The 16323-nt window shown below is 43.5% G+C and overlaps 1 protein-coding gene across 1 annotated transcript; it reads right to left on the bottom strand.

Annotated features, from left to right (window-relative positions):
• Nucleotides 1–3036: 3036 nt before the first annotated feature.
• LOC125381163 lies at nucleotides 3037–7152 on the bottom strand. The gene is made up of 3 exons (XM_048397582.1): nucleotides 6988–7152; nucleotides 4892–5229; nucleotides 3037–4605 (listed from the first exon to the last, which is right to left on the bottom strand). Exons 2-3 carry the CDS (start codon nucleotides 5225–5227, stop codon nucleotides 4207–4209), a joined length of 735 nt encoding a protein of 244 aa, XP_048253539.1. The 5' UTR covers nucleotides 5228–5229; nucleotides 6988–7152; the 3' UTR covers nucleotides 3037–4206.
• Between the last annotated feature and the right edge of the window lie 9171 nt (nucleotides 7153–16323).

Here is a 16323-nt window from a genome sequence, read left to right as displayed (position 1 = left end):
TACGAAATGCCACGCCTGTCCCAAAATGAGCGTCTGCGAGCCATTGGTATGCTTGAAGCAGGATCGAGTCAACGTGATGTTGTAAGACAATTTAACATCCACAGAAACACCATTTGGTGTTTATGGCAACGTTGGCAACAGACGAATGCAGTCAGATACCATCCTCGGAGTGGCAGGCCACGCGTAACCAATAATCGACAAGACAACTGGATTCGAACAACACACCTACGAAATCGATTCCAGCCAGCAACAGTGACTGCAAGAAGCATCTCTGGCCTTGGAAGAATATCTTCACAAACCGTACGTCGTCGCCTCAGATGTGCAGGGATTGTCGCAAGAAGACCCGCCAGACGTCCCATTTTGACGGGAAACCTCCGTAAAGCTCGTCTACAGTGGTGCAGACAGCGTCTACGTTGGACGGCCATGCAGTGGGGACAAGTTCTATTCACTGACGAGTCTCGTTTTCCCCTCAGCCACAGCGATGGACGGATTCCAGTGTACCGACGTCGAGGTGAACGTTACGTCAATCATTGTGTCATGGAAGTAGATCGGTTCGGGGGCGGCAGCGTTATGGTATGGGGGGGATTACAGCAGGACAGAGGACCCGTTTGATAGTGGTAGAGGGAAATCTCAATGGACGGTGCTACCGCGACGAGATCATCTGTTGTTCTACCGTTTTTACGTCGTCATGGCCCAGGCATTACCTATAAACATGACAACGCCCGGCCTCATATTGCTCAACTTGTTCAGGATTCTCTTCAACAAAAACAACGTGAATGTCATCCCCTGTTCGGCTCGCTCCCCTGATCTCTCACCAATCGAGCACATGTGGGATGAGATGGATCGACGTCAACCACGTGTTCCACAGACACTCCAGGAACTTCGAAACATGCTCCAGCAGATATGGACAGATATCCCACAGGACTTTGTGCGACGCCTGGTCCATTCCATGAGACGAAGATGTGTTGCTTGCATCGCAACCAGAGGTGGACACACACGCTATTGATTTGTAAATTGACATTTTGGCATGTTCATGGTGGGTTTTTTTATGAAATCACGCATTTTCGCAAAGTTTGTGGTTTTGATACACCCATGGTACGACCCGGAATATGTAGAGGGCGGGTCATAGAAAAGGATAAATACAAAATTCTTTGGAATAGGTCCGTTCACAGCCTCAGACGTATCCAAGCCAACAAACCTGATCTTGTCTTTTTTGATAAATCCAATCATTAATCATTTCTATCATTGACGTTTCTGACTCTTTTGACACTAATGTGATTGACAAGATTCAGGAAAAACATGGCAAATATGCGTACCTCGCTTTCGGAATGTCACGTTTGCATCCCAAGTACCAAGTTGTCCGACTCGGGTTTGCTACCAGGAATACAGCCCTTCTTACAATCTGGATAATGCAGAAGGCTGCAGTGTTGGGGAGTCTGAGTGGGTTTGACAAGGCAGCGCTTCATGGGAGGAGTCCCATTCGCAATCTGGGCTGCGTGTCGAGGGGGCAAGGGCCTTGAGCTGATGATGAGCTTAACCAGCCTGACTGTTCCAGGATCACCCAAACTCTCTTTTCTGCATTTTTCATCACATGTCTTGACTGACTAGTGAAGCGTGATATTATCTAAATGCATATTTCGGTCAAAGAGTAAGTCACGCCCTGATTTTATCCCTTTTAAATTACTGGACACGTAAAGCCATATTGAAAACCCATTTGTATGCTCTTTACTCAAAATGTAATGACGTTTAGAGTGTAGTAGTCGGATTCAACATAAACATATATATCCCGTTTTTGGTTATATTATATATTTTGACATTTGCATTTTCGGGTGTGTAAATACCATCCTCTGTCGGATTGTGGAAGCGATATTTTGGCATGTATGCTTCTTCATTTGATGACATCATACTTTCAAATCATTCGAATTTCATTTATTTTATTTTGCCGAAAACATTAAAAGATGCAAATGTCACAAAAAAGGTTTTGTTCACAACCACGAGGTTTAGATAGCTGAACCTTTGAGAGCATGATAATGACAAACGAAAAATTCAAGGCATAATGAAATGCTTTAACTTCGGTAGACACAGGCGATGTTGCAAAAACAAGTTTTTTCTCTACTTTGCTTAGAAATATTCAAAGAAGAGAGCAAGAATAGTGGAGTCATAAAAGTGTATGAATTGGTTTCCCTGTGAACATGCGGCATGAGTTCGGGAATTGTTTTGCCTACATAGTTGGATCAATAGAACATGCATTGCTTTGCTGATATAGTTTGCTCATGAGTGAAGGAACTGTTTTGCCTATATAGCTGTGTCGTGAGTGCAGAAACTTCATTGTCCATATTAGGTCATGAGGGCAGTATTTGACCCCTAGATGTCGTGGCAGAGCAGGAGCTGCTGAAGAGTCAATCTAATGTTTGTTTGTTTGTTTGTTTAACGCCGCACTCAGCAAAATTCCAGTTATATGGCGGCGGTCTGTAAATAATAGCGTATGGGCCAGACAATCCAGTGATTGACATCATGAACATCGATCCACGCAAATGAGATAGGATGACATGTATCAACCAAGTCAGCGACTCTGACCATCCAATCTCGTTAGTCGCCTCTTATGACAAGCATAGTCACTTTTTACGGCAAGCATGGGTTGCTGAAGACCTATTCCACCCCGGATCTGTCGATCTCATGATCCACGGTACTGGCTTTCCCATGCTCCAGTACAAGTACACATTGTTCCGCCTTGCTTTCCTATTCATGTTTGTGGGGCGGTCGGGTAGCCTAGTGGTTAAAGCGTTCGCTCGTCACGCCGAAGACCCGGGTTCGATTCCCGACATGGGTACAATGTGTGTAGCCCATTTCTGGTGTCCCTCGCCGTGATATTGCTGGAATATTGCTAAAAACTGCGTAAAACCATACTCACTCACTCACGAATTATGTTTGTCTTTTTCGCTGTCGAGGTATGAGGCTACTGTAATTTCAGCAACAGTGCCCCCAGGAATAAAGATGACAGTCTCTGAGCAAATTTTATTTGAATATAAGTTTGAAGGAAATATTTTTTATAAAACAAGTTATGATAAGACCATGTCTTTTCTGTAAAATATGATTATGAGAACAAAAAAACATATGCAAAGTGCAAAAGTTAATGTCAAACATATACTAGTCTAAAGTATAAACATATAAAAACAGTGTACTGTGCACAGGAAGGCAGTAAATACCTCGGATGCGATTGTCTAGCAACCTGTACTTATTATGCTGCCTGAGACGTCATGATAACGATAATGATTAAGTCAAATGTAAATCGTTTACGTCAATATGACGGCGATCGTAGATAACCGATTCTGAACCAGATAAACCGTTGATTGATATTTTAAGTCCCACGTACGCCTTCGGGATTATTCCTGCTCGGGCATCTACTCATAACACATACTCACAGGCATACAGTAAACTACGGTTATAACGAACACGCTTATAACGAACTAACGGATATAACGAACTAACTTTTTAGTCCCGACTATATGCTATAGTTATGCTGTATATATGCTGATAACGAATTACGGTTATAACGAACTAAAATTGGTAGTCCCTTTGAGTTCGTTATAACCGTAGTTTACTGTAGTTCAAAAGTAGGGAAACAGTACATATTAAATTACTGGATACTCTCGTATTTCCTTTGCCTCAGGTTGTATCATATCTAAATATGATGAGTGAGCGACTTAACATTTTACATCGCATCGGCAATATTGCGATGAAAACAAGTTAATTATTTGATAATACCTATCGACAAAAACAGTAAAACAGTATGCCACTGGCAACCAAAGCTAGAGCACCTTACTGGGGATCACACAAAATATGATGAGGTGATTCTAATTCACATTCTGCCCAGCATTATAATGTTCTTATCACAAGATATGTAGAAATGTCTTGTAAATAGAGCTTTGAAAGGTAAAGGAACTTTGAGATGTGACATTTTCCTTCACCCAAATACATGTTCAAACATCATAATCTTCTGTTATACCCTGAGTGGTTTGTTGCATACTGGGGAGTTGGGATTTTACCTACAAATATATTTTCCCAGAAAATCCTTAAAACCACAATTATGCTACAGACTGTTGAGATAAAGAGACATACAGCTACAAAGACGATGCCAGGAGTAGAAAGGTTTCAAACTAAACACTACAATTAGTGGTCAGTTGAAACACGAGAAACATTTTGATTCTAATGGAGTGAAAATTTTGTCTTGAGATCCAAGAGGACCTTCCTTGGATCCTTGCTTTGCAAATTTGAAACACAATGTCGATACGAAAGCTTTTTCCTGCCTTCTCTGCACGTTTGGCAGTGTGGGTCGTCATCCATGTGTGTCAGCCAAGCGATTCGGACATGCTTCTCTTTCAAATTGTTGGGTAAACTTTTCAAATACTTGCTGATGTCTTGTTGGCTTCCACCAGTAAAGATACCACGAAGGTTAGTTAATAGGGGCGTCTTCTTTGGCTCCCCAACATAAATTATTTTTCCCTTCCATAGGATTGTAAACACGCCGCGTTGAGTTTTTGTAAGTTTCTCTTGAAGATGATAATATGTGACGCCAGCATCCACAAATAACGTCTTACAACGTTTCTGAAACATTAAAGTTAAATTTTAAAAGTGCAGCTGATAGAAACCTGTTCAATCAAGTCAATTTCATCCCCCATTCCATAGGTTTGTGGTGTAACAACAAATAACCTACGTATGCACGTGCTTATGTTCAAAGCCTCGGTCGCAGCTAAGATAGTTATCATGTTCTCCATCCATTACTGATGCTTACAGAATATAAACCATACAGAAAAGGTTACATTAAAATGAAACCTCACGAATGACAAACTAACTTCTAAAACTTTCTAAGTTAACTGGGTTGAAATGATACCTGGATTACTGTACGTGATGTACCCTGGTGATTTCGTGAGCCAGTGGGCGACTCATTTCGCCTGGAGGTACTTGGCTGGGCTCTTCTCGACGGACCGCGTGGTGGTCGGTCATCACTCCGCCCCGAAGATCCTGCCCCCTCCTCCCCTGGTTCTATCTTGATGATGAGTTCAGGTCGAGGTTCCACCCTCTCATGATGAGCCGCCGGACACCCGCAATATGTACAGTTGTGTCTGAGGACAGGCTGGGAATACTGAGGACAGTCCTCGGGGCAGTCTCGACACTTACCCCGAACAACTCCGTGCTTGTCTCGGTTGATGTCCGTGAACGTTGCCATGTCTGAAACGTGACCAAATACAATAGGTTTTGCTGTTTGTTAGACATCACGACTCGAAGTCGTACAGAAAAAAAAAAAGTTTTAAAAAAGATGCCATCATGTAGCTGGACTATAGCTGGGCTGAATGCAGCTTTATACAACAAATAACATTAATACTTAAATTTACCCTAAACAATATTGTCATTTAGAAATGTAACCGAGTAAAATGCTGTTTCAACCAGTCAGCAATATTATGGCGATAACGGCCTGTGGCCTGTTCCCAATCATGAATGAGTGAGTGAGTGAGTATGGCTTTACGCCGCTTTTAGCAATATTCCAGCAATATCACGGCGGGGGACACCAGAAATGGGCTTCACACATTGTACTCATGTCGGGAATCGAACCCGGGTCTTCGGCGTGACGAGCGAACGCTTTAACCACTAGGCTACCCGACCGCCCCGTTCCCAATCATGCCAGGTCCGGACAAACTAATGGACGACAGCACGCATAATGAATCACACAATATGACTGCCATGACGAAATCACCAATGTTACACAATATAACACATTTCGTAAGTGTATGTGTTCGAGACAGGTTATTGTTTTGGTCACTTATTATTATATAAAAAATAAATCTTTTAAACCAATACAAATGGTCTGTCGTTCGCTCGTCACGTTGAAGCTCTTTGTTCGATTCCCCACATGGGTACAATGTGTGGAGCCTATGTCTGGTGTCTATCGCCGTGATATTGCTAAAAGCGACGTTAAACTCAATTCACTCACTCACTCACTTTCATGGGCTGCCTGGCTATATTAATAACCAAACTTGTCAGTAAACGTGACGACAACCCTTCTGATGCCATGTCAAATATATGACCTCAAAAATAAAGAAGTTAATCTTCCTTTTGACGATATCTTTATTCAGCTCAACCAAGTCATATGAAAATAATAGGTGAGACAAAGAAACAGTAATTAACCACAACTTATGCAAATGAGAATACATTTGCCCTATTCAAATTCAAAATGTTCGCAAAGTATCCTTTACTCCGATTTTTCGATTTCATGAGTATCCATTTTGTGATCATCTGGGCCAGATTCAGAACAAGAACCGACTCGCTTTGGTCGCGCGATGAAGGCATGGCCCTGCATGTTGTACATTGGCTTTCTTCCTTCCATTCTTTCAAAACACTTAAGGTAGCTACAATTACAGGCATGTTTGATGTTAATATCAAGCCAAAACACTGTTATAAATTCCTCTTTGTATTCTTCGTGTAGGGTGCTTAGATATGCTCCAATGTGTTGTTTGTCCATTCCTTTGAAATGTCTCCTCAGTGCTCTTCTGATTGATGCACTTTCGGCATTGCCCACATAGATTGTCCGACCATTCTCAGCAATTTTGTATGAGCCATTTAGTGCCTATCTACGTTCTCCCACCCCTGTCACTCACACTGTCGCCGATACCAACAAGTGAGGTGAGGTGGGTTTAACGTCGCGTCCAAGATTATTGCACTTATATAGCGACGTGCATGCACGCGTGTGTGTGTGTGTGTGTGTGTGGCTGGTTGTACTGGTCCGGACTGATGCCGATTTATAGTGCAAGCTCACTGAGATACCATGCCGCAGTTTAACATGAATACCCCACTCAGACACAGCATACTTACTCCGAGCCGACCAGTCCTTGTTTTAGCCCCTTAATGCCGAGCGCCAGACAGGGTAACAACAAGTTCCATCTTTTAACGATAAGAGCAATTATACATAAACACTGAATAAACATGTCTTACCTGTGTGGAACGTGAGGGGTGTATTTGGGTTCTGAAATAGGAATCTAGGATGTCTGCACACTGCGTCTCCTGCACCCGGTTGTAAGACTGTGCACCTGACCTACATATAGGCGTCAGTGTTCTGGGAAATCTACTTTCTCTTCCGTTGTGATAAATTCTTAGTAGTGCAGCCCTGCATAACGACAATTAAATCAGTCCTCAACAGAGGTATGCCGTCAACAACAGCCACCCTGTGATATAAGGGTCGAAGAGTGAGTGAGTTAAAAGTTTACGTCACATCGGCAGTATTTCAGCCATATCCTGACGAGAACAGCCCTGCATAACGACAATCAGTCCTTAACGTGTGTGTGTGTGTGTGTGTGTGTGTGTGTGTGTGTGTGTGTGTGTGTGTGTGTGTGTGTGTGTGTGTGTGTGTGTGTGTGTGTGTGTGTGTGTTTCTACTTGCTTGAACAAGTTCGAATTAATGTCGTATAATAGTGCGCTAAATGTCAGCAATTATGAATGAGGGATTTAGAACGGATGATATATAATGTAAGGAGGAGTAATCATAGAATGATTCATCTGAGCGATTCAGTGTTATGAAACAAGCTGTATAATGTCACCGTGACCCTGATAACACACAGTCGGCCCCTGCCAGCATTCTTAGCATGCAGCTGAAACCCACACTTTTTAGGGTCAACTGTTATTGAACGTTATTTCACACGCACACTTTATTCTAGAGAGATTTTTTTACTTTTGGAATGTTGAAACTTTAATAATTGTAGTAAACACTACATTTCCGATCAGCATTGTTATTAAGTGAGACAGTGAGTTGGGTTTAACGCCGCTTTGAACAATATTCCAGTCATATCACGGCGTGTCAGCTTAATGTTGGAGGAAAGGCTGAAGTGCTGCTGGTCACAGACGTTTACCACTTTTGTCAAACGGTAATGGGTTTGGTGCTAGATAAACTAGAAACATAATTGAACACACCGGTATTCGAACCCAAAATCATAGGTTTCTGGCATACCCAAGGGACGCAACTCAACACAGCGAATTGTGGCGACTAAGACGACTGGGTCACCCGTGCCCCCATTATTATTAATGTTTATTATGTGTTAATATGTAATGTTTATCAAGTCTTGTTTTCAGCAATATAAGTCAAGGTTGTGACTTTATTACAGTTATGAAGTAATGGGGTATCAATTGTATGGCGGCCCAGTCTTCCAACGCGCCGCAATGCGCTGTGCAGAGTAGTGGGTCTTTGGAGCGTATCGTTCATGATCGTTTGTTCGAATCCCGTGGTCGTGGACTGCACTAAACGTTTAAGACCTGCATCACTTCGGGCTTTACTACCACTCGTTGGAACGCCATGAAATAACTGAAATATTGTTCAAAGCGGCGTTAAAGCAGACTCACTCACCCACTCGCTCAATACATTAATGTACACTTTCCATTTCAGCACAGTCATGAATAACCGTGGTGTGTTGCCTGGGACGAATGACTCTGGAAAGCCACAGGTGCATCCTCTCTACAACTCACACAACATAAAGCTGTACTCACACTTCATACCAGTGTATGTCCAGCACCCATGGCCGACTAATCTGGAGCTGGTTGAACCGGAACCGAGCCAGGTCTCGACATCTCGTACGAGTTTGCACGGTTCAATCCAACAGACAAAGGTTGTTGCTCATGTTCGAAACAGCTCTGTTCCTCGAGAAAAACCAAGAGATCACACACAGAGAAATGACTGTCCGCCTCCTGCAGCACATGGGGTATTGCATTGCCAGGACGAACAGGGAACAAAGGTTGTTGCACATGTTCGAAACAGCTCTGTTCCTCGAGAAAAACCAAGAGATCACACACAGAGGAATGATTGTCCGCCTCCTGCAGCACATGGGGTATTGCATTGCCAGGACGAACAGGGAACTGCTGAGACAGCACTGGGGCTGATAGCTAGTGCTTCTGATGACGTTACGTCGCAACCTGAAACAAATACCAAACAAGAGTGTGAACGTTTAAAGGACTTCCAGACACCGTGCATTAATAAAGGACAAGATATGGACACAGAGAGATCTTCGAAGACAGAGCGGCCATTGAATAGAAAACAAGACAAACAGGCTATGGTGCCAAAAACAGTCCGCATGTCGATACCCTTGATTGCCGTAAGTAGTTTTAATGAATGAAGTGGTATGGCTTTACGCCACTTTTAGCAATATTCCAGCAATATATCACGACGGGGAACAACGGAAATGGGATTCACACATTGGACCCATATGGGGAATCGAACCGGGCCTTCGGCGTAACGAAGTAATAGGAGTGACTGAGTGAGTGAGTTGGGTTTAACGCCGACAGTTATATCGCGGCGTCTCGGCTTAATGTAGGAGGAAAGCCCGAGGTGATGCAGGTCTTAGACGTTTACCACTTCGGTGAAACCCACGAGCACGGGTATGGTGCTGACAAACCTAGAAACATAATCGGGGCGAACCGGGATTCGAACCCACAATCATAGGTTTCTGGCGTGCCCAAGGGACGCAACTCTGCTGCACAGCGGATCGCGGCGCCTTAGACGACTGGGCCACCCGTGCCCCAAGAAGTAATAGGAATGTTTCATGAACAATATTAGTTAATTTACCATTGATTTCATTTCGTAATCAACTCGTCATGAACACCAACAATGTGCCTCTTGTCTATGTCATAGTCGCCTAAGGCGCTGAAATTCCTTAAGCGTGCCAGAAAACTATGATCGTGGGTTTGAATCTAGATTCTCCTGATTATGTTCCTAGGATTGTCAAATTCGTAAACATCCAAGACCTGCATCACTTCGGGCTTTCCTCCCATGTCAAACTGACACCCCGTGATAAGACAGGAATACTGTTCAAAGCGGTGTTGAACCAAACTCACCCACTCACTCATAATGTTTTACTGGCTCGCTTACTGACTTGTATTGAGGTGTTACCAAAATACTGCTTTTTATTCCAGATGAAACCATGTAAGCTGTTGCACAGAGGTCATGTACCATACTCAGTCATCGTGCGGACGACGCGCAGGCCAAGTGGTGTGTACAAGATAGCCTACAAGTGGGAAACTATCTATGTCAGTTCGCCAACAAGCAATATCATCAAGGAGCTTCGGAAACAGTTCAGTGGTGATGGCAAGCAGGAGATAGTAAAGTTCTTGCTGAATCTTACCAAGGAGGAACTTGAGCTGGTGTCAGTGTTCTGGCTTAATGAGAGCATACACGTCCATCACTGTGGAAGGTCCTACCTGGAATGTATTAGAGACCTGCAGGGAAAGAAACCAATGCTTAACGACATACAACCGATTCTCTGCTCAATGACAAATGCCGGTGTGACAGTTATCAATAATGAATCCAAAACTTCAAAAGATGATAGAGAACAATCACAGCATGTATCTATCCTACCTAGCCATGCTACTGAAGATCCAGACAGATATAGCCCTTTAGATGATCATAGTGCACCTACATTCCGCTTGATGCCGAGAAAGAGACCTGCGTGTGATGATGGAGAGAAATCACAGTTTCATACCGATGCAAAGAAAATAAAGTATGATCAAAATGGACAACTGTCAAGGCATCTTCCGACAAAGAGTCCCAAGGACATTCCCATCTGTCGACGTCAAACAACCTTATCTTCTTCAGCCACAGTGCCGAGTACAGTAATGAACTTGAATATGAAAATAACTGAGATGTCACTGAGCAATGTTTCTACAATACCAGCCTTGGCCGTCTCATCCGGACGAAGATCTCAACCAATACGACCTTCTGAAGATAAGTCAATGAACCTTCAAAACTTTCATGAAAATCAGACAACCCATGATGTGCTTCAGCAGTTAGGTATTTCTCCCCGGTCACCAGAATTTGAAGCCAGGACCGAAAATGATAATATTGGGAAAGTGACTGGACATGCTGTACCAACGAACATCATTAGAAAAGATAAAAGAGTAGATGCGACACTTTCAACTGTCACTAAAGAGTACCAACCTGCCTGTCCTTCCACAATACAGGTAAATAAATATTCCCCAAAGAAGCTACAACGACAGAGCATCAGAAGAAAATGTAAATCTCCCAGTAAAGAGACATTAAGAGATCACTCAACGGTTCTAGGGAAACATTCACAGACAGGATCCCCTTGTTTCGAACCATCCTCTGCAGAGAAGGGCCAGAAACACACTGTCGGTTCTGTACATTCTCAACACACAAAAATAACACCTCGATATGAGCTTATGCAGCCTGAGAAGAGAACGAGGGGCAATGTCTATTCAGATCAAGAACAGAAAGTATCAACAACAAGTGGAAATGACCCTACCAAGAACAAGAAAATGACTCCAGTGTCTTCCGAATCAATTTCCGATAACAGTTTTGCAAACAAACCGTCTGTGGTCACGCCTAATGCTGTAAACCAGAAACCAGAACTAAATGTGTCCAAACTGTTGGAGAGAATGTTAAAAGCTGCACCAACCCAACAGAACCCACCAAACTTTCTTGGTCAGACAAAAACGCCTGGTGAAGGTAGAGGCTGTAAAACCAAGAATCCACAGTACAAAGGCCGAGGCTCCCATACTGGAAAGACTTTGGTTTGTGAGTCCATTGTCTCCAGTACGCAAACATATTCCTCAATCCAACACTCTCAGACAAAAGTTAGAAACAAAACATCCGGAGAAACACGTAAAATCAGGGCACGACAATTGCTTACGAAAGGCACAGATTCAACGCAAGGTGTTGGGGTATTCTCAGTGCTCAAGATCTTTGGCTCGAAAGTTTTGAATATGATGAACCCATTTGTAACTTCAAACGATGGTCAGTAGGGTTGCAAACGCTCAAACAACACTGAGCTTATACACTGCTTTAAACATGAGTGCAGTTGATGCGCGGCAGCAGCCCAAACTGATGTACTCTGTCGGACAAAAGAAAGTATTCACCCGAGGTTGATGATGAATAAAACAAACAGGAAATGGTCATTCGATGGTGATGTGTTTGATACAGGTATCACAGTAAACTGTTGTGTTTTAGACCTTACGTCTGCAGTGCCGCTATTCGCTGTGCAGATTGGGTCCCTTGGGCACTCCAGAAACCTATGATTGAGGTTTCGAATCCCGGTTCGCCCCAATTATGTTTCTAGGTTTGTTAGCACCATACCCGTGTTCGTTGGTTTCACCGAAGTGATAAACGTCTGAGACCTGCATCACTTCGGGCTTTCCTCCCACATTAAGCTGACACGCCGCAATATAACTGGAATACTGTTAAAAGCGGCGTTAAACTCAACTCACTTACTCTCATCCTTTCTGACAAACTTGTTTTATCCCTGATTGTGTTTTGCGGAAGTGTCAGTAATTTATTCCTTGGGGTTTTGCTGCTGATATTACAGGAAGATAATAACTCATACCCCTGCAATGAAGAAGCCAAACATGAATGTGAATGTAAGGTGGAACAATGTGTACTTGTCTAACTGGAGCCTCGGATGATAGAAATGCCAATACGTGAATCATCAACTCATTGGTTAATAATTATTTTTCATGATTTCCTCCACATTATATTATCAGCAATTCTTTTTATAAGCCTGGATCTCACTGGTTCAGAAGACATCCTCCTTTCAGATCACGACCTTCACAGAAGAAATAACGTAATTTTTCCAGCAATACTTTCCGCAAGTTTAAGGAAGAGTTGGAAAACTGACGGGCCAAATCTGGTGAAAACGATCTGTCCTGCATTGTCCTGGTGGAACCAGACACTTCTAGTGAGTTTTCTACAATGACGACGTTTTCCTTGCCATTCACACGTAGTTACCTGTGCAGATGAGCATAATATAGGCCTTTAATAGTCTGACCTTTCGGGAGATACTCCATCAGTTTGACTCCTTTGGAAAACCAGAAAAATGAAGTCATCATGGTCACCTTGCCAGCTGATGGAACAGGCTTTGCCATTTTCGTCGGAGGAGACGTCAGGTTGGTTGGTTGGTTTGTTGTTTAACGCCGCACTCAGCAATATTCCAGCTATATGACGGCGGTCTGTTAATAATCGAGTCTGGACCAGACAATCCAGTGATTGATATCATGAGCATCGATCCACGCAATTGGGATCGATGACATATATCAACCAAGTCAGCGAGTCTGACCACCCGATCCCGTTAGTCGCCTTTTACGACAAGCATAGTCGCCTTTTACGGCAAGCATGGGTTGCTGAAGACCAATTCTACATCGGAATCTTCACGGGTCAGGAGACGTCAAGTGTTTCAACTGCTTTGACTGTTGTTTAATCCGATAGTGGGGAAGCCAAAACACGTCCATGGTTACAAATCACTCAACTCATTGAGCTGGGTCTGCTTCAAAACGATGTTAAGTCTCACTAGAGAGGATGAACCTGAAGCGTTTCTAATCAGAATTCAGAAGACTTGGAACCCAGCGTGCTGAAACTGTTCACCATTGAGAATGTTTTTAACTCTGTTATGAGAGATGCTGATTGTATTGGCTATGTCGCGTATGGTGAGTCGTCAATCATCCCTTATCATATCAGTGAGTGAGTGAGTATGGTTTAACGCCGCTTTTAGCAATATTCCAGCAATATCACGGCGGGGGACACCAGAAATGGGCTTCACACATTGTACCCATGTCGGGAATCGAACCCGGGTCTTCGGCGTGACGAGCGAACGCTTTAACCACTAGGCTACCCGACCGCCCCCCTTATCATATCAAATATTTATATGTTTTCTTTAGCCGTGGCAGTTGAAGGTCTTCTTGATCTTGAAACATCTTCGAGACCGTCTCTCGTGTCTTCACCTCTTGAACTCCGCTGCCCACCTCTTAAAATTGGCAAAGGAAGGATCGTTATTAGATTCAACCTTAACATGAAGGGATATTTATTCGGTGCAAGGCCGATCGACTTTCAAGTCAACGGTGGGTAACTACTGGGCACCTTGGTAACTGATACAATGTAAGAGTTTGTAATGAGTGAGTGAGTGAGTATGGTTTAACGCCGCTTTTAGCATTATTTCACCAGAAATGGGCTTCACACATTGTACCCATGTCGGGAATCGATCCCGGGTCTTCGGCGTGACGAGCAAACGCTTTAACCACTAGGCTACCCGACCGCCCTGATTGTTTTGGAAGTTGTGAGAGATATTATGTTTAATGGCTTGAATGAAGTTCGGGTCGCCTCGTGGTCGCCAAGTCTATAATTGCATAGGCTGCCTATTGGGTATCCTCCCATTAGTTACACGTCCCATTTGTCACACACCTTAAAACAACATTGGTCATGGCTGAAGGCACTGACTGATCTGCACTATGTTACTTAAGTATTAGAGTGGAGTGATCAAAGAAAAGTAGAAACGTAATGTTGAACTTTATGTCGGGTATGAGAACTGCATGAAGTATATTAAATAGACACTTAAGAATTAATTATTTTAAGCCGTTTAAAATTCAGGCATGAATTTTATACTGTTTGAAATTCATGAGGCACAGCATATGAAGAGCTTCCATACTTAGAAGAATTTTCGATAATAATACATTTAATAGTTTTAAAAGGAAGAGAAGATTAATCACATCTATAAAATGATTAGTATACAACAGTATACTACAGTAGGATGCGTATTGTGTTGAGTAGGGGTTAGCCCACAGTGTGAGAAGAAAATTGTCGGGTTTGTGGTGGTAAAAAAGACTTAGGTAATACGTCAGAATCATTTTCTGGCAAAGCACAATTCCAAGTGACCGGAAAATGTATGCGGCTGTGTACAGTGAAACAGAATATGCTGATGTTCCAAACGGCCATGGTCAGCAAGAAGGGGAACACAACTGATGCCCATGGAGATGCCTAGTTCGTGCCCAAATGTCTCATACACACATTTCACTAAGGTGTTATTGGTGAAGAAGTCCATGGCCAGAATTTCACTTATTGTGTTTCCGTGGGTCTCGTAGCGACAGTCCAGGTTTGGCATATAGCATGTCTCCAACTGTCTACACACTGCTGGGCGATTTTGGTGTCAAATGAAACCCTATAGCGGGGCGTATTCATATGGAGTTGGATTATTTAAAACGTACGCACAAGCAAACACACACGCACGCACGAACACACACACACGCACGAACACACACGCACGCACAAACACGTACGCACAAACACACGCACGCATGAACACACACGTACGCACAAACACAGGCACGCACGAACACACGTACGCACAAACACACGCACGCACGAACACACACGTACGCACAAACACGCACGCACGCACAAACACAAGCACGCACGAACACACGTACGCACAAACACACACACACACACAAGCATGCATACACCCAAGCACACACACACACATACGCGGATACAAATGTATGAACATACACACGCACGTATGCACGCACACACTCACGCCTTTACATACACATACAGATGCTGCAATCAACTGGGTGGAGCCATGTTATGAGACCTAAAAATCCTTCCTGTTGGTTCTTCCGTCGAAAAATTTGGTCATGTACTTCCTGGCTTTGCGATCGAAGGGGCATTGAAATATCAATGCTCACACACATAGCAACAAAAATCAATGTGTTAATATATTAAACGATGTCAAACGATACGCGTGATCCCCAACCTCGTTGACAGCGGGGCGGTCGGGTAGCCTAGTGGTATAAGCGTTCGCTCTTCACGCCGAAGACCCGGGTTCGATTCCCGACATGGGTACAATGTGCGAAGCCCATTTCTGGTGTCCCCCGCCGTGATATTACTGGAATATTGCTAAAAGCGGCGTAAAACTATACTCACCCACTCACTCGTTGACAGCGGGTTACCGAGAGAAGACAAACACCGACTCGCGTTGATTTCGCCAACGGCCAGGCGTGATCTGTGGAGGGCGTCTTCTGGGTCAGAATCTTCATCATAGCTTTAAACATGAGCTGGATCAGGGGTATCTCAAAACTAAATTGCGGTCCGCAATATTTCAGCTTAATCACGGTGGCCAGAGCCACGCAAACCGTGGTTGAAAACATAAGCAACGACCCTTGCTGTTGGTGTACGATGACGCCGCCAGCCTTCTCACACAATATTACCACCCGGGCATAATTTGGCCTGACGGTGCGACGAGCTGGGGAACTATTCTACCCAGGAATAGTCCACGGGTTACAATGCTCTGTAGTCTGTCTTACAGACCCTGATACAAATATATCAAATAAAGCCCATGCAAGTCTATAATGTTTGGCAAGTCTAGATACTGCAGTATCTGAAAATGAAGAGAGTCTCTGGGCTCCCCTTTGTTATATTTTTATTAAGATAATTGAACAACTGTTTTTCTGTACGATATGTTCATTTCAGAGACAAGATGTTAGTCTTAATGCTCTGTATCAGGGCGT

This window comes from Haliotis rufescens, unplaced genomic scaffold (assembly GCF_023055435.1).
Source record: "Haliotis rufescens isolate VD_foot unplaced genomic scaffold, xgHalRufe1.0.p SCAF_17, whole genome shotgun sequence".
Lineage (NCBI taxonomy): Eukaryota > Metazoa > Mollusca > Gastropoda > Lepetellida > Haliotidae > Haliotis > Haliotis rufescens.
The sequence above is the reverse complement of the archived record's forward strand: the minus strand, read 5'-3'. Positions and strand labels throughout refer to the sequence as shown.